This window comes from Sinocyclocheilus rhinocerous, unplaced genomic scaffold (assembly GCF_001515625.1).
Source record: "Sinocyclocheilus rhinocerous isolate Xijiao unplaced genomic scaffold, SAMN03320098_v1.1 scaffold1243, whole genome shotgun sequence".
NCBI classification, from domain to species: domain Eukaryota; kingdom Metazoa; phylum Chordata; class Actinopteri; order Cypriniformes; family Cyprinidae; genus Sinocyclocheilus; species Sinocyclocheilus rhinocerous.
Window position 1 is genome coordinate 1,958,188 of NW_015626033.1, and position 24,654 is coordinate 1,982,841.

Consider the following 24,654-nt stretch of genomic DNA (forward strand, 5'->3'; position numbering starts at 1 on the left):
ACAATGCATGCTGAACTCAGGAGTCAAGCTAACATGGGGAAAAATGTTGAAAATATTTCATTTTAATTTTGTGTAAAATGTCTTAACATTTTTTCAGATAAATAGTCAAGAAAGCAGATACTGTAGGCCTATTACTTCCAGTTTATTAATCATTCTGGAAATGGAAGGTCAAGTAAAGTGCACTACATTGTGGGATACAGTAGTCCAATAAATAAGTGTGCTGTTATACACTGCTCATTTCAGCAAATACAGTAAGTCCGGAAATTGTGCACAGTATACATAGGCTACTACATAATGCAGCAATTACAAGAGTTGTAAGGTACAGCATACTATTCTAAACATACCCCATGTCTTAAAATCTAGTGAGCATATTAACTAGACAGCGTTTTCTGGCATGCTTAAGTCCACTAATGCTGTCTTGCTGTATAGGAAGGCAGCACACTGTCTGTGGAGAGACCTCTTATGTATGTGCACAGGTATGTGAAAAATGATATAACAAAGCAAACATCCATCGTTTGTCAGTGACACAAGTTTATTGCATTATTGCTGAGAAACGTCTATCATTTATCACAATCTATCACAGTGAATTATATTTATGATCACTTTTTTCCCCATGAGCAATGACTAGTGTCTATAATATACTACAACTAAATCTAATATTGTGTAGCCTTTTTAAACATTTACATTAAATTCACTGTAGCATGTACCTATCATGACTAACCTACAGCACAGATTCAAGTAAAATCCAGTTAGCTGGATTATACTTGCTAGTTATAGCTGTTTAGTCCAGCTTGAGTGACAATTAAAGGTTTAACTATGTATAAGCAGCCACAGAATGATCATTACAGATGACCATGTACAAGTTTTAGTTTTGCTAAAATCCACTACAAATGCAGTTTGCTGACAGAAAGATTACACGGAAATATATTGCATCAGATACTTGTGCTTATCAGATTGGTGGTTAAAGTAATTGTTTTGCTAAACGTCCTTTTATTTCTTTCCCAGTGTGTATAGCATTTCAAAGTTGTCACAGACATGTTGACGTTATAAATGTCGTGATTCCCACAAGTCCTAAACGCCACAAGAACCCTAAAGTCAAAAAAGGAAGCATATTTTGTGGAAGCTACAGAGAATATCGCCACTGCCATAGAGAATATTGTTACTTGTCTACATGCCATCTGTTTGATGTCTCAGGATGAAGCCAAGTGTGACAGTTATGGAAGACAAATAAATAAAAAATATAAACATCCGATTACTTAAGACAGATAAGGGATTTCTGGTGCAAATCTATGGATAAATGAGCTAAACAAATTTCTATTTGCTGTTTTGTGCTCAATTTATCAATTTTATATACTTTGGCAACATTGAAGTGACCTTATTTAATAAATTGTGCGTTGATAACTGTTATATTTAATTTTAAAATCGAACTTCCACATCTTACACAAAAGCATCAAAAACTCCTGCCCTTGAAAGCCTCGAGGTTAAACGCAGTGTCCAAGAACCTCTTCAGCTCAGCCAGATGAGTGAATTTGTTTCCTGTGGCAGGGGCTGCAGCAGGGTCACGGCCAACATACCTAAAATGAATGTGAAAGTTTTTAGTTTGGTGTATATACGTTTGATTAGGCTACATCAAACATTTAGCTTAAATGAATAATTCACTCAAAAATGAAAATTTGCTAAAAAAAAAAAGTACTCACCCTCAGGCCATCCAAGATGTAGATAAGTTTGTTTCTTCAATGGAACAGATTTGGAGAAATTTAGCATTACATCACTGAATGGGTGCCGTCAAAATGAGAATTCAAACGGCTGATAAAAACATCACAATAATACACAAGTAATTCCAGTGAAGCAGAAATCTGTGTAACAAACAAATCCATGATAAAGGCATTTTAACTTTAAACTGTCAGATCTGGCCAAAATAATCAAATAGTTCATAATGCTTCCTCCAATAAAAAAGTCGATCCCCTGTTGTCCTTTCACATCAAAATCCACCGTCATACTTTTTAAGAACTGTTTTGGACTGTTTTTGCTTGATCTGTGCATATTTTTGATTCATATGAGACAACTAGAGAAAGCAATATTATGGATAGAGGACTCGTTTGAAATTAAAAGCACCTTAATGATGAATTTGTTTATTACAAACACCCAGCTTTGCGCTTCACAAGACATTAATTGATGGACTGGAGTTGTTTTTATTGGCTGTTTGGACACTTATTCTGATGGCACTCCAGAGGATCTATTGGGGAGCAACTGATGTGATTTGTTGCAAAATCTGTTCCGATGAAGAAACAAACACATCTTGGATGGCCTAAGGGTGAGTACATTTTCAGCAAGTTTTCACTTTTGGGTGAACTATTCCTTTAAAAAGAGACTCACCATATTGGATTCTTAGAGTGCACTGTGAGGAAACGTGGCCTTATGTAATCATAGTAGCCCATATTCTTGTGCTCCTCTTGACACCATATGAGTTCAGCATTGCTGTACTTCTCAACCTCAGCCTTGATGAGGTCAAAAGGGAAGGGTGATATCTAAGAGGGAAGAATTTGATTGTGAAAAGTCATTTTTGCAGTGTCATTACACTTTACACCACAGGAAACTATAATTGGCAACCTGCTCCAATCTGACAATTGCAACATCCTCCTCCAACTTCAGCTGTTTTCTCTCTTTTGCCAGCTCATAGTACACTTTTCCGGTGCAGAAGATGACCCTTTTGACTTTTTCTGGGTGTTTGGATGCAGGACCACCATCTGGAATTATCCTTAGGAATTTTGTCCCTGCAACATAGATTAATTAGATATGGCCAAATTCTATCCCCAAAAGCTGGACAGAATTTAAAGTCTACCAGAATTTTGTACCTGTGATCATCTCATCGAAACTGGAGTGTGCCTCGGGCAGCCTCAGTAAAGACTTTGGTGTGAAAATGATCAGCTGATTAAGAATATGAAAATGTGTCAGTCAAACTGTTTTTGAGTTATAGTTGCATTTAGGCACTTTAAAACTTCAATCTAAGGGAATACAAAAGAATAGTAATAAAAACACAGCTGTGAAACCAAGCAAAACAGTAAATTAAGAGCACTTTCATACAAAACAAACAATATCATCCCCAGACGCTCACAGTTTAATTTGCTCAGGAAGAGATTTTCTCATGCTCCACAAACCTCTGCATTTCTCCACAACAGGGAATCACTTTAGACAATTGCAGTGGCACAGAAGCAAAAGAGTGTTGGGACATACGTCAAACTTTCACATAAAATCTAAGTTTAAGCTTAAGTTAATAAAGTCCATCAAACTAACTTCACAGCAGCTGTGACATTAAACTTAAGACTAAATTCATAACACCAATGTAGCACAAAGTACTACATCTTTCAGTGTACAGTTTCTCTCAATTGTACAATGCCATTCAAAAGTTTGGGATCAGTAAGTTTTTTTATGTTTTTTAATGGAGTCTCTTATGCTCATCAAGGCTGTATTTATTTGATCAAAAATACAGAAAAAACAATAATATTCTGAAATATTATTGCAATTTCTAATATTGGTTTCGTATTTTAATATACTTTAAAATATAATTTATTTCTGTGATGCAGCGCTGAATTTTCATCTGCTATTACTCCAGTCTTCGGTGTCACATGATCCTTCAGAAATCGTTCTAATATACTGATTTATTATCAGTGTTGAAACTGTTGTGCTGCTTAATATTTTTTGGAACTGTGATTCTTTTTTATTTGATTCTTTGATGAATAAAAAGTTCAAAAGAACAGCATTTATTCAAAATAGAAATCTTTTCTAACAATATAAATCTCTACTTTAACTTTGTATCCACTTAACACATCCTTGTTGAATGAAAGTATTAATTTCTTAAAAAAAAAAAGAAAAAAATTACTGACCCCAAACTTTTGAATAGTAGTGTATATTGTAACACAAAATTTCTGTTTTGAATAAACACTTCTTTTTATTTATAAAATTTTTACATTTATTTATTTTTACATTTTAACATTTTTATATTTTTTTAACTTATATATTTTTTTTAACTTTTTATTTATCAAAGAATCCTAAAAAAGATTCACAGGTCCCAAAAAATATTAAGCAGCACAACTGTTTCCAACATTGATTATAAATCAGCATATTAGAATGATTTCCAAAGGATCATGTGACACTGAAGACTGGAGTAATGATGCTGAAAATTCAGCTTTGCTTCACAAGAATAAATTATATTTTAAAGTATATTAAAATAGAACACTGTTATTTTAAATTGCAATAATATTTCACAAAATTACATTTTTTTCTGTATTTTTGATCAAATAGATACAGCCTTGATGAGCATAAGAAAAAACATTGAAAATCTTACTGATCCCAAACTTTCCCAAACTCCCAAACAAGGAAAAAGTTTGATCTTACTGGCTTTCTGAATGGTAATAAGATTTGCCTTCTAAGCACATGGAAGTAGTTGGCAGGTGTTGAACAATTGACCACGATCCAGTTACAGTCATAGAGCTGCTGGACCTCAAAGTCTCCAGTGAATTCCTTAAATGAGGTAAATGAAGCACAGCTCATTAAAAATATCATGTCAAAAAATAAATACCCATAATGTGTCAAAGTAAAAGTTTGTGAAAAAAAAAAACACAATTCCATCACATTTCAATAGATGTTTAATCTTTTCAAATATTTATCAATTCATATATTATTATATAAGATTCCAAAATAGCACACGGTTTGATTTTACATTTTCACGAAAGACTTCCTTTGCATTAAGAGGAGATTCATGAATTGATTTAACTTCTGACTGTTTTTGTCAATAACCTGTTTAATGATCACGTCTTGTAAATACTGATCAGGCTTGTAATTAGTACCATTCTTGTCACCCCAATGCCCTGCCACTGTAACTGACATACTGCTAGACTAAAAAGGAAAGCAGTATTAACAAGAACTATATTAAGCATCAAACAAATTGGTAATCAGTGAAGTGTGTCCATTTCAAACTACCTGTGGCCATTCAGCATGAGGCATGGCAGGAAGGGCCACTTACCGGATAGCGATCAGGGTCATCCTTGCTCATCTGCAGGAAGCGCTCAGGCCGTGCTGACGAGTGCTCCGGGCCCTGCTCATTAGTGCAAACACACCAGCGCTAATGAGAGAAGGTCTATCAAACGCCACACTAAGCTAAAGAATTATAGCCTCATTTATTGGCTCAGACCAAACTTGAGTCATCATTATTGATCTTAGTACAGCTATTCTGCCTTTGAGTCAAGGAAAGGACTGAAAAAGATCTTACCCTGCATTTTATCTCTGCAGGAAATTAGATTCAGTGGTCAATATAGGATTGTTCTGATCTACTGACTCTAAAAATAGCATTTGCTTTGATATGGTCTAATAGGGCAAAGGCAGAAATAACTAAGGAGTTAAATAATACATGATATTTATTCTACTGTCTTGTTTTTTCAATGACATATGCTACTGGAACATATACTTATGTATTAAGATACAGCAAATCTGATGAGAAAAAATATGCAAGAGTGTATATATACATTACCAATCAAGAGATTTTTAAAAATGTTTTTAAAAAAAGTATTTTATGCTTACCAAGGCTGCTTTTATTTGATCAAAAATAGAATAAAACAATAATATTGTCAAATATTATTACAATTAAAAGTAACATTGTTCTATTTTAATATATTTTAAGATTACATTTATTACTGTGATGGCAAGGCTGAGTCTTAGCTTAGTCTTCAGAAATGATTCTATTATGATTAATTGGTGCTCAATTATTATTGGTGTGCAGTGGTTCACATTTTTATTTATTGCTGATTTTCTGCTTAGTAAACATGTCTTATTATTTTTGATGTTGAAAACAGTTTTGCTGCTTCACATTGTTGTGGAAACCATGATATACTATTATTGAAAAGTATGATGTAAAAGACAAAGAAAAAGGAAATAAATTCATACTTTTATTGATTTATTCATTATTGATCAAAAATGACAGAAAAGGCATTTATAATGTTAAAAAATATTTCTATTTCTAATAAATAAACTCTCTATTCATAAAATAATCCTAAAAATAAAAATTGTATTACCGTTTCGGCATTTCCTATAAAATATTTAGTGGCAAAAAATGTTTTCAACATTGATAATAAGACCTATTTTCGATAACTGAGAGCCAATAATAATTGAGCACCAAATCAGCATATTAGAATGATGATCTGAAGTATCATGATGTGACATTGAAGACTGGAGTAATGATGCTGAAAAATTCAGCTTTGCCACCACAGGAATAAACTACATTTTAAAATAAATTCAATTAGAAAACAGTTATTTTAAATTATAATAATATTTCACAATGATTTTACTGTATTTTTGATCAAATAAATGCAGCCTTGTTGAGCATAAGAGCATAAGATGAAGACTTCTTTCAAAAACATTGAAACAATCATAATTATGTAGTGTATAATATGTAAAATGCCATCAGCAGACTCACCATTCCCTCCATCCCATGAGGCAACAGTAAAATGATGCCATTGTGACGGACCCACTTGGCCTGGCCTGCAGAGATGAACTGGTCTATGATGCACTGGGCTGTGTTTTGGAAGTCGCCAAACTGAGCCTCCCAGCACACCAGGGCATTAGGACTAGCCATGGCAAAACCCAGCTCAAACCCTAAGCAACATGAACATGTGTCAGAATACTTGGACATAAAAATATTGTTATATAAAAGCTTCTTAGTATGGATTTTGCAAATAGATGTGCTGCTGAATATTCAGAGCAGTTTGTTCTGTACAGGCTGGTCATTTCTAGAGGTAATTTTACAGATATCAAAAACAAGGAATACCTTGGAATTTTTTTTTTTTTTTGTGCACGCTGATTGATAACCAGATGCAAATTGAGCAAGATGGTTCTTACCCAAAACCCCATATTCAGACAGGGAGCTGTTGCACACTGTGTAGAGAGCCTGGTTCGGCCATAGGTGGTTCATCGGAATGCAGAAGCGCTTATCAACTTCCTGATCATGCAAGACGTGGTGACGGTGACTGCAAAAACATCACACACACACACATTTATAAAAATAAGAAATGTTTCTTGAACACCAATTCAACATATTATAATGATTTCTAAAGGATCATGTGACACTGAAGACTGGAGTAATGCAATACTTATATATAAAAAAAAAATTCTTACCAACCTCAAACATTTTAACATGTCTCTGTGTGTGTAATCTGTGTATGTGTCTATATGTATGTATATATATATATATATATATATGTGTGTGTGTGTGTGTGTGTGTGTAAACATAAAATAAAATAAAATAACACCTTAAGGATTTTTTGAGGAATCTTTACTTTAGATGTAATGTCAGAGGCACTCTAACTCTTTATGTCCTATCAGTGTGAGACATCATGGGCGGCAGTGGATTTAAGACAGGAGATGTGATGCATTTCGCTGGCTTACTCTGATGTGATGTTCAAACCAGCCATCAGACCCAGTGCGATTAGACAATCTTTAAACTCCTTTAAATATCACAGTAATGATGTCCTGTGCTGGCCGTCCCGACTTACAATGAGCACATAGACATTACATAACATTTAAATACAGTATTAACCCACGTATATTTCCCAACAAGCTGGGTAATTCACATTTGACAAATATGGGCTCCTCTGATAGATAATGTTGTGAAATGGAGAATGTAACCACAAGGAATGTGTTCAGGCTAATTGGGGTCTGTCTGCCACGCTCATTTAATCACAAATGTAAATCAAAAGTGGCTATTTAAGCTAAAGTGTCCTGTCTCTGTGGGTTAGCTCTGGAAACACAGAGAATCTGGGGAGTAAACAGTTTCCACAGTGCATCAGCTGTGTGTTGGATTCATCAATCAAGGGACCAGAGCACAGTACTCAGTGCATTCCCAAACACAGTAGACTGAATCAATTACTCATAGCAATTAACTCCCTGAGTAACAAGCAGAACCAGCAGACTGGAGCACACCAATATGTTCACTCCCAGAGCCTTTGCATGCGAAAAAAAGATAGCACCGCATATACGCATCGGCAGACAATCTACTTTGATAAAAAGGCTCATATCACACAGAAGCTACTTTGCTGACATCTTTTCACTTGCGTTTTACCTTCATTATGTTCTAAGCAAAGCATAAAACGGTCCAGTGTAGCCCATTGAAAGGAAACTCTAGAGTCAAAAACTGTAAAGTGAATCCGTAAATAATGCTATTTGTGGTGTGATAAATTCAGCTGCGCTGATGTCTCAGAGTGTGTACTATTTCAAACAAACCTTGCTCCTGACAGTAACAAACAGACGTGGGAGTATGTGTCTGTACAGCTATAGGGTGACATAAAACGGGTTTCCTTCAGAGGCAGTACCGTGACGGCACCATGTGGGTATCTCTCAGAGGACTCTGTGTGCGTGTGACAAGCTGACGTCATTTGTCAATGTGTTGACATTTTAGTTTTAATGGAGCCATAAGGTGGAAAATATATACTTGGTTATTTTTAGTTACAGAAATCTAGTCACTTTAGGAATGGAAAGTGGCCCAATACGTGAAATCACACTGTTTAGAAAATATATGACGATAACCGATGGTCTTCCATGACTGCATGTGCTGAACTTCCACTTTTTGCTTCGTTCATACATCTTAAAACAGAAAAAGGGAGCAGCTACAGTAGTTTTCATGAAATGGATTGACTGTCTTACCTAAATGTTCCTCTTTCCACATCTTGTCCACTGAGTCTCACGTGAATACCATCCTTCAGCGAAGAGCCGAAGGCCACGTACTCTGCCAGGGCCCAGTCCATCGTGCGCTTCGCAACCATATCTGCTCTGCCTCGAAGGATACGTGACAAGCCTGAAATAACACAGATACAGAACATATAGAAAATCACAAATTTGTATCTTTTGTTGTGTGATACTTTGAAAATAAATGCAATTTACTAGAAACCTAAAGTTGGTCAACTTTGATGTTGGCTTGACAAAGCCCTGTTTGATAGATAAGCTAGATAGTAGAGGTTTTCATTGGAAGTCTATGGGATTTTTGTCTGTCCAGCAGGAAAAGTGTATAGGAGAAAACATACAAGTACAAGACCGAACTTCTGTCGAGCTTGGTGGATGTAGCTTTAAAGTTTTAAGATGAGTTACGTTTAAAAAAAAAATGCATCAGAAGAAAAAGCAAAATGTCTTAAAAATAATAAAAGCTTTGTCAAGCCAACATAATTAACCTTGCTGTTTTTATTTACACATACACAAAAAAAAACTAAATTTTTATGTTAATTTATACTCAGCATTAAAACAATTTATATATGTATTGTTTTTATGGCAAACATTGGTCATGTTTATTTTTATACATTTTTCTTTTTTGGCTTCATGAAAAAAAAAATTGTATGCATCTGGGACCATTTAAAAAGAGTTTTTCTTCACAAAAAGAGTATTTCTTGTGGGATGCCAATAAACTCGAGTAGGTTTTTTTTTACTGGCAAATGACCAATAACCTTATACCAATACCTACCGACTGTATTGGACAAAAAATCACCTGAAAGATCAATTTTAGAATGTATCAAAGCATAGCTACGCTTGATTTTTTTAACATCATCTTATGTATCGTCATCAATTTTGAAAATCAAAGTTCTAAAATATGTTATAGGTCTATGCCTTCTACAGTTCATGTTTATGAGAATCAAACCCATCAGGGTAGCCTGGTTTTTCATACACAATATCTCATTGGAATAAAGCACTGGTCTGTGTCAGATAAATACGTTTGCCGGTGGGTTGATTTGATGCTTTGAGGTAGTTGTGCTCAGAGGCGGGCAATAAACAGAGTTTAGCTGGAGGGCTATGGTGGTTAGGGTGATTTAGCAGACTTTAAGGCAGCCAGATTGGAGTCGGCTCTTTAAGTGCAATGGTCCCATAGTGCAACTCCATCAACCCTCTATAGCTCCCCTGCGTCCGCTGCTCAATGAAAGAAAATTATGACCCGTGTGGAGCAATGAGACATTCCTATATCAGAAGTCTGAGGATCATCTGTCAGGGTTTCTTAATGTTCCACACCATTACCACCATCATCCTGCGATGCTTTGATGTCAGTTTCCAGTGTTTTGTCCCTAGTGGTTAAAGCTTAACAGTACATAAGATATAATCTAGTTGATGAACTGACTGCTGGGAACGGCCTCTGGGACTCCACAGCAATAATTAAAGTGACAGTTCAAGCAAAAGTGAAAATTCAGTCAACATTTACTCACTCTCATGTCTTTTTAAACATTGTATGACTTTCTGTCTTCCATTGAATGCACTTTTGCTCTTTTCCAAAAAGCCAATAGTAATCAAACTTTTAAGCAAAAATTTTAAGGATAATTTTTATTTTATGGCTGTCATATGGCATCTGAAGATTTTAAAATATCAAAATATAACCAAAAAGTTGTATGGACTAGTTTTATGATACTTTTATAATGTGTATTTGGAGTTTGACAGGACCCTTGTACCAATGATACAATGGTGATTAAGTTCAGGGATTAAGCTTTTCTAGTTTTTGAACCTACAACCTTTCAGTTACCAGCCTAGATTTCTACCCACTGGGCTACAACACCCCAAGTTTAGGAAATCATATTTGTATAATTTAGGATAGAAATTGTGGCTTCAACACTGCCAAAATACATGAAACTCACCACTGTGAATTGCAAAATCCTTCAGAGGGACTGAACTGGCTACCTCACCAATGTGCCTGAGCACCTCTTCGTTTAGTCCAGTGGAAGGGCAGCTCATGCTCTTTGGCTCTCCATCTGGTTTGAAGAAGTCTTAAACACAAAACAGAGCACATATCACCACCAAAAGGGTCTAAATCAGTGGTGCTCAACCAGTGGGCCTTAGCAAACTTTAAAAGGAGTCTAAAGAGGACTTAAAATGATTTCAAATAAGACAAAACAAGCATTAAATTCAATTTCCACAGTCTTGAAAACCCGAATATGCAAGGTAGTGTGATCTCTATAAATTAATCTTAAAATGCATTTTATAAAGAAGATACATTTTGTTTGTTATTTTAAAATATTAAAATATTTTACTGACAGTAAATTGTGAGTAAAAAGATTTGGTTACACTTTATTTTAAGTTGTCCTTATTACAGTGTAATTATACATTTAAGAATTGAATAATATTAATTAACTACATCTACTTACTATATGGTTAGGGTTAGGATTAGGGTTTGGTTTAGGGTTACTTGCATGTAATTATGCATAATTTATTGTTATCGTAATAGTAAGTGCATGTAATATACACACACACACATATATATATATATATATATATGTGTGTGTGTGTGTAACAAGGACACCTCAAAATAAAATGTTAACAAAGATTTTTATAAATCCTTACACTTGATCTTTATCCAATAAATCACAAATGACACTAAAATGTAATTATTTTATTTTTAATTCTAAATATTATAATTCATTTTTGAATTTACACAAACTAGGAGTGCCCATAGATTAAAATGTGATTAAAAGTTAAAAGTTTTAAAAACAAAACTGGGACAATGGAACCTTCAAAAATGGTTGTGGACAAGAGCAAAATAAGAACAAAACTTGAACTGAATTGAGCTGAATAATGACAAAATTATTTTCTCGAATTGGTTGATAATTCATGATTTTTGCAACAAAAACTATTATAAAGTTAATAAAGTGTGATGTTAATAAAGTAATTGGGCTCCTGAACAAAAAAGTAAGCTGAAAGAAGTGATGTACGCAAGAAGGTAATTAAAGATCAGTATGTTGAAGTATATATATATATTAAAAAAAAAAAAAAATATTAAAAGCTGGCCAGTCAATGACCTACAGTTACTGAACTAAACTGAATCAACACTGAACTGACTTGAGCTGAATAATGACCCTACTGTCTTTAGTAGAGCTGCTTAATGCTGAATTGAACTTTTCTCATAACGAATGAACACAATTATTGAACTGAACTGAATCAAACTAACACTGAACTGACTGGTGCTGAATAATGACACTATTGTCTCACTACAGCTACTTTACAGAAAATGTTTTGAAGTTTGCATCATTGATTCTGTTATTTTCCTGTTCAAAAATGTGAAGCTGCTTTGAAACAACCTCTACTGTATAAAAACCGCTATATAAAATTGAGGTGATGATTAAGGTGATTAAGGTGACAATGGGAGGATTTGGAGTCAAAAAGGTCGAGAAACCCTGATCTTATATTTTCACTGAAACACCGAGCCTCTATAAAGTCTTCAATATGTACCTGGCCACGGAGAGTCAAGCCAGTGGCGGATGTGTAGGATCTTCTCATCTTTAGAGCTGGTATACGCCTCCTCACAGATCTTGTCATATTTAGCAACCTCCTCCTGAAAACAATTCACAGGACAGAGCTAGCCCGCCATCCACTATATTCATCAAAAAACCCAGACACATGACACATTCGTGACAAATTATTAATTAATGATTCATGGCACCTATGTGCTACAGCGTAGAGAAAACAGCAAGATTCCAGTCACAATTTATCTCTAAGTGAAATCCCCTGAGCTATGTCAGCGAGTGAAGAGTGACAGGGATGCAGTTGTAAATAAAACGAGCTGTCGCCGGGCGAGACAAGGTGTCAGCTATCCACACTGGAGGGATGCTTTGGTCCGACGATTGTGGTTTCTACGGCGACACAAATCTGAGGGTGGTTGGGAGGGGAGAGGTGGCTAGCTCTGAGCCCAGGGAACGAGAGCCCGGGTCAGCGGGTGAAGTATGAAACGTGTCATCGCCAGAGCGAAAAGACATTGGCTGAGCATCTGAACGCAGCCTTCATCAATTGTCAGGAAACAATACACAAACGGCACAGGAAACCCATCACTCCCTAATAGGCCAGGAAAACAACAGCTGTGGAAAAGATGCTTTAGATGAGTTAAAAAGGTCAATTAGGATGACCTGTGGGAGGAACAACAGCAGGTGGACATTTTCACTTTACATAATGACACAGTAATGAGATTTCCATAGAGTGAGACACAAACCTCAAACTCTTGCAGTGTTACAACTCCCTCAGAGATGAGCTTGTCGGCGTACTTCTTCAGCACATGTTCCTGTTTCCGGATCTGCTTGTACATGAGGGGTTGAGTGAACATGGGCTCATCCATCTCATTATGTCCAAACCGCCGGTAACACACCTATAAAATACACCAGCAACATCAATATATGTGTATAAATATGCAAATTCAGTATCAATAATCAATCAAACAATTTCTATTGTCTAAAATAACACTATTTCCACTGTTTACCTCAGATTTAATGTCTATCCTTTTTTAAACCGATCTGTTCTTTTCTACATATTTAACAGTAACAAATGAAAGTTGAATTAATATATTTTAGATGTTGTTTAATTCCCAGGTGAGTTTTCAAATACATTTCCTCAGTGTTCAAAATGAGTCACTAGGCTGTGCCACTCAGGATCATGTGATCGCAAACGCAAACCTAAATTACTTTCTTGAAGTGATCAACACACAAGGCTGAGGGCGTTCAGGAATGCTAGCTCTATCTAACCCTATCTATTCAGGTCTATCCTAACCAGAAAGATTTTAAAATATATTTAACTATAAGAGAATATCCAACAACATCGTTGAAAACTGGAATCACAACACAAACACAAATATATACAAAGATATTTTTGATGAAATCCGAGAGCTTTCTGACCCTGCATAAACAGCAAGGAAACTACCACGTTCAAGGCCCAGAAAGACATCGCTAAAATAGTCTATGTGACATCAGTGGTTCAATCTTAATTTTATGCAGCTACGACAATATTTTTTGTGCAAAAAGAATGGCTTTATTCAACAATTTCTTCTCTTCCGTGTCATTGGTGAGTATTCATGAGAATACCACAACGCATGCGTGTGCATTCCTCTGCTTGCAAACAAGGTGCAGAACATCCGAATGCCGGCTCCTGCGTCAGCAGCACCACATGCATGCATCATAGTACTCTTGTGAATACATATCGAAGACTGACAGGGAAAAGAAGAAATTGCTAAATAAAGTAGTTTTTTTTTTTCTTTGTACACAAAATGTATTCTCGTAGCTTCATGAAATGAAGATTGAACCACTGATGTCACATGGACTATTTTAACGATGTCCTTACTACGTTTTTGGACCTTGAATGTGGTAGTTCCTGTGCTGTCTATGCAGAGTCAGAAAGCTCTCGGATTTCATCAAAAATATCTTTGCGATCTTTTGATCAAATAGATCAAAAATATCTATTTGTGTTTTCCGAAGATGAACAAAGGTTTTACGGGTTTGGAACAACACGAGGCTGCGTAATTAATGACAGAATTTTCATTTTTGGGTGAACTATCCTTTTAAGAGTGTGAACAGGCCTTTAGTAGTGAGGACACTTCAGTGAGCTTTTCTGCATGGTTATATTGTTATACCAGGTGGCGATAAGAGAATCATTAACACAAATTTGTTCAACAACTCATTCACTGATTCATTCAGTAATGTTTTTGAGTTTTTGATTCATTCACTCAACCAATTCATTCAGAACCACTGATTCATTCACAGACGAAACATCACTACTGTATATTGCTCAGGGATGCACAACCAATGATCATGCGTTAGCTTTGTTTTGTAACAATTGCCCAAGTAAAAATAAAAGTAACTGGCCATATTATCTAAAATGTAAGTCAGTTAAAAGTTTTCAAATTGTGTTTAAAAATATTTTAGGTTTTAAATATCTGTCCATGTAGCCCCTGTAGTACATTCACAGACCATTGTTTGACATCCCTAAGTGTAAGAGAAAAGATTATGATTCTTGAACCAGGATAGTAGATCTTTAGTTGTGTAATCGAGCAGTCCTTTCCAGTAAGTGATTTATCGTAACATTCAATGATATTTTCAGTGATATGTAGGATGTGTCTTCACAGTATTTACCAGGTCTATCACCACATCCTTGTTGAAAGTGTTTCTCCATTCTGCAGCAACCTTACAAACATACATAACAGCCTCTGGGTCATCAGCGTTGACATGGAAGATGGGTGCGTTGACTACGCGAGCCACATCCGTTGGGTAGGGAGAGGAACGTGCCATTCGGGGATCTGTGGTGAATCCAATCTGGCAACATCAGATAACACTCATCAATCTACAACCTACTAAAAGGTCAAAGGTTAAGGTTTCATAGAAAGCCACTCCTCAGGTTTTAAGTAAGTCCATTCTAATAGGAAAATCTGATGTTTGATGTTAACCTGATTATTGACCACAACATGGATGGTGCCATGAGTGGTATATGAAGGCAGTTCACTGAGATGGAAGGTTTCGTAGACGACTCCCTGACCCGCAAAAGCAGCGTCACCATGCATTAAAATAGACATCACCTGTAAAGAAAGGAATTGATGGCTTAAAAAAAGTGTTGTTTGTTTATATTCATCCAACATTCCAAACAAACGAGCCATTATACAGCAGAATGTGTGGTTATATTTTACAGTGGCTCATCCTAAAAGATAATCTGAAGATAAATGTAGTACCCTCCTTCCTTCAGTGTCTCCTCTGTAAAACTGCTCTGCCTTGGTCTTGCCCTGAACGACAGGATCTACTGCCTCCAGGTGAGAGGGGTTTGCCATCAGAGACAATGTGATATTCTTATCTGTTTCCCTGTTTATCCGTTCATGGTACATCCCCAAGTGATATTTCACATCTCCTGAACCCTGCAGAAAATTAAAGTGTGAAATGTACATCAGAAATGCAATAAGAGAACGAGAATGAAATGAAAATCATCTTTCGTCAGGTGAAATTGTATTACCTCATCTGCAGCCTCAAGTTTGGGATCGAACTGACAGAATATCTGATCCAGATCTTTGCGAACTACATTGGCCAGGACGTTCAGTCGGCCTCTGTGTGAATCAGACGTTGTGTTATTATTGCTAGGGTGGATTCATAAGAGCAGAGTGAGATTGAATGAGGTACCTGTGAGGCATTCCCATAATTACACTCTCTACACCAGCTTCACTGGACTTGTCAATGATCATCTTCAGGGCAGGGATGAGAACCTCACAGCCTTCCAAACCAAAGCGTTTCTCTGAAGACCATTTCCGAGCAAGAAAATCCTCAAACCTAGAACAATGAATCAAGGTCATCATAAAAATACTTTCATTTTCAGCTTTACTTTCCTAAATTAAAAAGAAGAAATAATAAAAATAAATAATAAATAATACTCTAATAAGAAGACAAGAAAATAACACAAATGCAGTACTTTATTTTAAAGATATGCACCGTGTTGAGCGAACCAGCCTGGCCAGCAAAGTCCTCTTCTCTCTGTCAGAAAATGTCATGATTCCAGGAGTTTCAAACTTCTGTCGGATCCACTGGCACTGCTCCATATTGTTGATGAACATGAATTCCACTCCAGTATGACCACAGTATGATGTCTGGAACATTCCAAGCAAATTCTGTTTACCCTTTCATTCATTAATGCATTCATTTTAGAAGGATAGTTAAATATCAGCATAATATAAGCAATGAGCTTGTCATATTTGCCCAAATTACGTCCTTTCAGAATAGCTAGTCAGTGGCGTATCTGAATCAATCCAAGCACAAAACCAGCTAATGAGGAAAGAGGAAAGAGTGTTTCTACTCAAATACTGGGTGATATCAGAATAATCCAGCATCTACCCACCTCAAGTCTGTGTATGATTTCTCTCAGTGGGAGTGTGCTTTCATTTCCCCCGATAAATGTGGTTAGTGGCAACTGAAATGATTTATCCAGATCAGATTCTTCCAAGCCGTAGGACCCTAAAGATTAAAGAGGAGAAGCATATTAAAGCAAAAGAGCAACATAAAAATACTGTAATGAATGTTAATAAGATCCCTGCAATGTTCCTTTTTAAACCAAATATTATGCTTTACAGTGATGTAAAGATGTATTGATTATGGTTCCAAAAAATCAGTCAAACATTTAATATTAATGATAAACATACAGTACAGTATATTATAAAATACTATTATTCATTTACACAACAAAAACTTTTTTCTGAATTATACATTACAGTAATTGTTTCCAGTTAGTGTTTTTAAACAGCCATAACTGAAGAATGACTCGCAGTCTCAAAATTGAAAATGAATGATTTATTGAGTGAATCTGATTCAAACAGCTGCCTTAGAAGACTGTTTTGTGAATCTTTTTTTGACTGACTCACTAAAAAGAACCATTTAATAAAAGTCATTTATTCACAAATCAGACATCGCAGCTTGTGCTGTGTCAGGCGATGCTTGCAGGAAACGCTGCCACAAGCTAAAGTGTCCTTTTTGTCAACTTTTCTCAGAAAATTGACAGACTGGAAGTCATTCATTTACAATGAAGAGTAGTATGGGAGCTGGTGAAATTCAGATCATGTTCGTATGTGTATTGTTTGGATGCGATTTGAGCTCCAGATGCGTATTTAGAACTGTAAGATTAGTGATTAAAACAAATGCGAGTCATTGTTTTCAGACAAACTGGAGATTATTTGTTTTGTGCGGATATAGTCATACTTTTATTATTCATTAATTTTACCATGGTGACTAAGCAGAGGGTAACCGCTGCTTCACGACCAATTTTAAAAAGAAGATATCCAAAGAAACCGCATAACGACAGACACAACATTTTCTAGATTTGAAATTAATGTAGCACATTTTTATATTTTGACACATTTTCAACCATTTAGTCACAGCCTAGAGCCCTGATATGTAAATCCTAACTAACATCATTACCAATTTCATGGTTAGTTACACCCCCAAACGGTGAAAGAAAACCAGGCAATCATAGTAGGTTGTAAATGCTTCCTGTAGATAACACCGGGGTCTATCAGTAAGACTGTGTCTCCTCAAGAGAGGAGCACACACAAGAGGAGACAGGTGCAAATGTAATTAAAGCCACAGTACAGATAAAGAGGAAAGATACGTCATACCGAAATTAAGAGCCTCTGGTCCACTATAAGCCCTCATTAGCTGCACAGAGGCTATAGGAAAAGCTCTCACAAAACCTGACCTGACCGACACAATGAGAGTGTATTGAGGTAAAAGAGGCATGTTTTGAGAGGTCTTCTCACCAGCTATTACTCTCTCTTTTTCGATCTGTTGTGAGAACATGTCCTACATCCTTCTACTCTGGCGACACTAAAGGCAATAGGACACGACAGGAGCAAAGGGGAAGATTTATGGGCCTTTATCTCAGATAACATTAACCTGTGCTTGCGATTGAGTCTGGGGCATAGCTCTCCCTTCCAGCCCCTGTCACTGTCTGAGGCTAGGGAATCTGTAATGGCCGAATGAGGAATTGTTTGCTGACCACTTACACGGCTACAGCGTCTAAAAGCGGACACATACGCACTCTCTCTCCCCCTTTCCATTAATCGAGCACTATGAGTCACCAAATAACCAAAACGCAAGCAGCAGTTACTAAACTTCATTACAATAATCTTGATCTTTATATAATATGAAGTGCTATCAGCTCTGATTATGAGATTGGGAAAGCAACTTCCAATGGTCTTCGGAAGCCCTGAGCTAAAATGAAAAGACTGATCTAAAAGATTAAACAGAGGAACATCTCATAAATAGCACGGCATTGGGTTTTATGTGCACAGAATCCATATATTCTATACATTCAGCATATTTAATGGTTAATATTTTGCATTTTAATGATATGGGGGTCACAGTTTGTCATTTGATGAATGGTCTAATAACTGGAAGTCCTCACTTTGCAATGAAAGTGTTTTTTTCAGTCGGCTCCAACAATCTAATTTTCCTTTCATAATTAAAAAGGAGATGTATGCAGCGGATGGGTGCAGCTTTGTTGCTACAGTGACGTATAAACACAGTGGCTGGGGTTGGCAAGGTCAGCCACCAATTACATTAGACACAGCTCCGGTAACTTGTGCTGCCTTGTAATGCAAGACAGAACTGTAGCGCTGACGCTAGACAAAATAGACCACAAAGATAAAGATTTTTGGAAGCCTGAAATCTGTGTGTCAATGACATAAGAGTGTCCATGATAAAGGAAAGAATAATAATAATAAATATAGCTGCAAGCAGCGATGGCGGGCCCAAGCCGTCAGTGCAAACGCCACCCCGGAGGCATCAGGAGAACGGTGCACAGTGGGCACATGCATTTACAGTAACCGTCGGGCCCTGCGCCTTTCTGGCTTGGGCCCTAATAATAATAGTAATAATAATAGTCCATTTTAAACATATTCTTAGAAATATAGTGTTTGTATTCATGTTGGTTTCATATGATTTTGAAAAAAAAAATGTTATTCAATTTAATGACTTTAAAACATAAAATTCAATATCAAGTCACACCATGACAATTTTACAAACTGAACTAACCTTTCCTTGTCATAAAAAGATAAAATTATATGGCATTTTAAGAAATTTAAGGATCTTGACACATAGTCATGTGTATGTAATTTCTAGTTTTAAGTTTTTTCCCCCAAATATTAATAAGCAACAGAGCAGTTTTATAAAATTTTGTAAAAATATTATTTTTTTTATTTGTACATTTTTTTTTTTTTTAAATATGAAAATATTTTTTTCTAAGAATTAATAATAAAAGATTATGTTAATGTTCTTCATGAAGCTTGCTTTACAACAATTTAATTCCTTTAATATTTTTTTTTTCATTATTACATTATCTGGACAGGTCTTAAGTTTTTTAAATACATTGTAATATAGAAATGCTTATCATAGAAGATGACAATGTCAGCATATGTATGATTTGCATTCTTAATGACTAGACAAAATATGACATTGTCATGTCATTAAGTCTGTAAGATTCAATGTATTTAGCAGTAATTAGGAGTTCCTATTCAAAGAGAAGTGTATTACTCAGCAGCTGCAGTATTGAATGGTGCTGAAGGGGAGGCTAACAAAGAATAATAACAAAAACACTCTTAAGGATGAGCCCCAAGCAAGGAACTAAGTCAGCATTTACTGGATGTTTTCATAACAAAGATCCTTCTTAAAGTAGGACACTGAAAAGAAGTGAGTGTTTATCAGAATCATGTTAAATATGCTAAATAGATATCTCACCAAGCTTGTCAATTGACGTGATTAAATCTGAGGGAACGAAGGAATCCAGATCGGCAGTGAGGATGCCAAGAGGGTCCAGCCTGGCCACATGGTGACCACGTACCTAAAGTGAGCAAAATGCATATGATTGAATGTGACTTGCCATCTCCATAACCACAGAAAAACAAGAACCCGAAGCAAGACTGAGCCAGGAAGTGCATTCCCTCAACTAGGGGATATCTGACCCACACAAATATGAACCAGCGTGACACATGACTAACAAATCTCACAAGGATTCACAATAAGTTGAACATACAATCCCAACAGGCTGGCAACAGGAGATGGAAAGAAAATGCTGGCTTTGCCAAAAGATGAAATTTAATAAATCCCTATGATACTTCATCTAATTAATTAGAGGAAGCAGGGAAAATGTTACCACCTGTTTTGATTCAAGCAATCTCTTTGATATTTTCATTTTCAAAAGGGAAAAAAGCTAGTCTAATTAGGTTGGAATTAATCACGTGATTTGCATAACTACACAGGGACACTATAAAATGTACGTATGTACAGGCCTTTGATTGATCTTTGATTTGTTGCAGTCCAGTGCCAATGTTGGAGAATATGATTTGATTATTTTATCAAAATAATTTATTGTGTATCAGATTCTCTCAACTGAAAAAAAAAACTCTGAAATTCTGCATTTCTGTCTCTAATCCTCAGTCTTAAGGCCTATTCACATCATAACACCCACACCAATAGATGGAAAAGTTCTATTTAAAATAAGCGCACACTGCTGGAAAAAAAAAAAAAAGTGATACCAACAATATTGTTCCTTTGTGCTGTTATTGTTATAGCTGTGGTGTAGACTTTGCTATTGTTATACTTTACTATTTTTAAAACTTAGTTATGGTTATCGTTATAGTTATCATTGGTGATTAAACGGAATAGTTCACCCAAAAATGAAAATTCGCAGGAAATTAACCTTCAGGCCATCCAAGATGTAGACGTGTTTAGTTCTTTATCAGAACAGATTTGGAGAAATTTAGCATTACATCAGTTGCTCACCAAAGGATGAATGGGTGCCGTCAGAATAACAGTTGATGAAAACACCACGATAATCCACGACTCCAGTTCATCAATTAACACCTTGTGATGTGAAAAGCTGCGTGTTGAAAGACATTTCACCGCAGTGAGCAAGTGATGTAATAGGAAATTTCTCCAAATCTGTTCAGCTGGGGGAAAAAAACTCATCTACATCTTGGATGGCCTGAGGGTGAGTACAATTTCAGCAAATTTTCATTCTTGAGTGAACTATTCCTTTAACCCAGAGCTCCTCACTTTACCTGATAGGCTCTGATAAGAGTGTGGACTGCCAAATGATCCTCCACCACCTTCTCGGACATGGCAGGTGTCTGGGACATGGCTCGCCCCTGGAGCAGCGCAGACAGACGCTTCTCTCCAGTCTCCTCTGAACCGCTGGCTTGGGCGTTACGAAAGTATGCATCCCAAGACTGTTGCAAATATAGCAAGAGCACATTTCAAAAGGTCAAATTTTCTTATTAATTCAAAACAAAAAAGCTTCAGGGTCATCTGATGTTGAAAAGACCATTTACTCTCACTCTAATGTCAATTCAGTTCCATATGACTGTGTAACTCAAAAGGAGATATTTAGCAAAATGTCCAAGCTGTTTATTTTCTCTAGTCCCCATCCACTTTTACTGTACAGAGGATCTTAAACTTTCTGCTAAATACTTCATCTTGTGTTCCACGCAAGAAAAATTACATTAGGGTGATTAAATGATCACCAAGGTCATAGGTTTGAGTCTCAATGCAATGGCAATGCATGAACTGATCAAATGTTTACCCTGAATGCAATGTAAGTTGCTTTGGATAAAAAAAAAGTGTCTACCAAATGCATACTGTCAATGAAGAGTTCAGATGCAAAAGTCTCTAAGCGCCGTCTGACATTTTGAAAGTGACTCAACTGAAAAAAAGAAAACTTATTCTATTTCAGCTAGTTGCCAAGTCAAAATTTCTCAATATCCTTAGGTGAAGAACTAAAATAACTACAACTAAATAAACAAAAAACAAAAACTGATGCTAAAAAAAAGACATTTATAAAAATAATATTAAAAATTACTCAACAACACAACAAAATTACTTAAGCTTTAACTAAAATTAAAATGAAAACATTAAAGAAAGAACAAGTAAAAATAAAATAATATTAAAAATGACTAAAACACAACAAAATGACTAAAACTTTAACTAAAATTAAAATGAAAACATCAAAGAAAGAAAAAGTAAAAATAAAATCTAATTCAAAATATTAACAAAATATAATAGCATATGTTACTACAATAACACTTTAACACTTATGTAAATGCCAAAGTCTGAAGTGAGCAAAAGGGGTTTACAGATTGGAATTGTAACAGAATATATGAGATAAATTTTAGCATTGCATTGCATTTATTAGGAAGCACACTAGGTTTCTGAAACGTGACGGAGTTGGAGTGTCTTTAGTAGATGTTCACTGCACCTCATGAACATTTTTGTGATCCTCCAGCCAAGCGTAGTACATCTCCACGACATAGCTGGAGCTGCAGGCTGCCAATGAGGGCTCAGCAGCCCCGCTCGAACAGTTACGACGTGGGTCAAAAACTCGCCCCCCTGTCCCCACGTGCCCCCTCATCCATTGGCTACTGCTTCTTAGGGCACCAGCTAGGGACCTCAGCTGACTCATGTCTGAAAAACTTCATAAATATGAAACACAAAGGTATTATGGCGGAATTAATCAACAGATCTGTTCTTGGAAGGTCTTGAAAACAATGTTTTAAACATTTGTTTTTATAAAAAATTCAGAAAGTGTGTATTTGTGTAATTTAACCCTGAAAACACTAGCTTTTAATCTGGTTAGTGGTGATTTAGCCACCCTGTTATGATGTTCACCAACACAACTTGTTGGTTAAGCTAGTTTACAAGCATGGTACTTCAAGTGAAGATAGTCAACCAATGTGGTCTTGCTGGTTTTGAATTTAAGCAGGCTAGTTGTATGAGTTGGTAGGGTGACCTGCTTCATGTACATTAATAATAATAATAATAATAATAATCTAATGTACAACTGAGTGTATTGTAATGATATTTTCTAAAAGTAGGCTACTATTTATTTCTTTAAAAAAGAGAAAAAGTACAACAAAACTGCACCTGCACCTTTAAAAATATCCTCGTTGATGCCGCCAGTGCATTTATGGATGTTCTTATGGATTACTATAACCATATTGCGCATAAAAAGGATGCTCTATCTATAGCCTAGCTTCAAGTACCGACGATTTATGAAAAGTGCTTTTAAATAGAGCTCGACCTTCATCTCCACCTTTTCAATGACAAATTGGTTTGAACAACGTAAAAGCCCGTTTCCACAATCACTTCCAATACATTTATGCGATGCAAATATATGAGCGGACAGTCGTAAAGATGCATCGATTGGCCGATTTGTTACAGTTTTTACGCATCTAGGTTATATGTTTCTATTCGCGCGACACACGTAACGGCGTCCATGTAGCTCTTCCTCTACGTCATACCAAATATATTTCACCTTGGCTGCCCGCAGATGAAGATGGTCCGCTTGAGTTCAAATGCGTTCTGTGTCGTTTGATTCAGGCTGGAGTTTGTTTTCTCTGTCCTATAATCTCTCCAACGTCAATCCGTCCCATAATCCGCGTGCACGCAGTACTGCAGTCGGTCACTTTGCTCTAAACTGCAGCATCAAAAATAACACCTGGATTAGAGTATAATTTCTTTGACTTTTGATCTTTGTATAGTTTTGCTGTTATATAGCGTTTTTACGTTGCTACACCATGAAGTACTTCACACTTATGGGCAAACATTCAATTCACTACAATTGCGTTAATGGACACAATAAATAATGCACGAGAAAGCACCTGAGCTGTGATGCCTATATGGAAAGGATCAGATATAACCTACCTGCATATCAGAGTTCGGTACCAATCAGAATTGAAATAAGTGAGAATGCCTTGGAAATCGCTAATATTGAATTGTAGAAGTAGTTAAGATGAAATTGCATAACCCTAAACATAATATGAGTAAATGGGAAAATGAATAAATAAAATGGCATAATTATCAAACAAAAATATTAAAATGATTACAAAACAGATCAAATGATTACAATTCACTATATACAGTATATTATGCAATTATATAAATAAAAAATATTATATATATATAATACTTATTTTAATAGAACTATAAACCAAAACCATTAACCATCATTATTAAAGAGCTGGTTGACTCATCAAATTCATGCTAAAAATGGACACTGAAAAAAATGCTTCGCTCTTCCACTTCCTATACTATGCTTTTAATGCACTTTCCTTTTAATAAAGGTTAAACGGTAATTAACGGACAACCACCGCGTTTAAAATTCAATGAAATATTTATAAAAATGACTTCAAATTAAGTTGTGCCAGGGCTTAATGAGAACAGTGATATTTTCAGTAACCCCTGATTCTTAATCACATTAGACAATTACGCTTTCCTAATTTTCGGAGGGATTGTGCAGAATTCACTTGACCATGTGGTTTCAGTCATCTAGATTGATGGTCTTTATGTTGGCGGATTTTACAGTCTGAGC

The 24,654-nt window shown here is 35.9% G+C and overlaps 1 protein-coding gene across 2 annotated transcripts; it reads right to left on the reverse strand.

Moving 5' to 3' along the window:
- Nucleotides 1-1,141: 1,141 nt before the first annotated feature.
- On the reverse strand, nt 1,142-24,056 carry LOC107707496 (2-oxoglutarate dehydrogenase-like, mitochondrial). 2 transcript variants are annotated; one of them, XM_016511558.1, is made up of 24 exons: nt 23,988-24,056; nt 23,599-23,760; nt 22,543-22,756; nt 21,350-21,517; nt 20,028-20,130; nt 16,639-16,754; nt 16,236-16,390; nt 15,930-16,076; nt 15,766-15,856; nt 15,491-15,670; nt 15,212-15,340; nt 14,901-15,080; nt 12,995-13,147; nt 12,241-12,343; nt 10,653-10,781; nt 8,692-8,842; nt 6,892-7,019; nt 6,470-6,648; nt 5,024-5,095; nt 4,396-4,521; nt 2,856-2,928; nt 2,611-2,774; nt 2,377-2,528; nt 1,142-1,574 (listed from the first exon to the last, which is right to left on the reverse strand). In XM_016511558.1, the coding sequence occupies exons 3-24, from the start codon at nt 22,744-22,746 to the stop codon at nt 1,451-1,453; spliced, it is 3,027 nt and encodes a 1,008-aa protein (XP_016367044.1). In that variant the 5' UTR covers nt 22,747-22,756; nt 23,599-23,760; nt 23,988-24,056; the 3' UTR covers nt 1,142-1,450. The 2 variants fall into 2 exon arrangements, with proteins under 2 accessions (XP_016367044.1, XP_016367036.1); XM_016511550.1 differs by lacking the exon at nt 23,988-24,056 and having other exon boundaries at nt 23,599-23,785.
- Between the last annotated feature and the right edge of the window lie 598 nt (nt 24,057-24,654).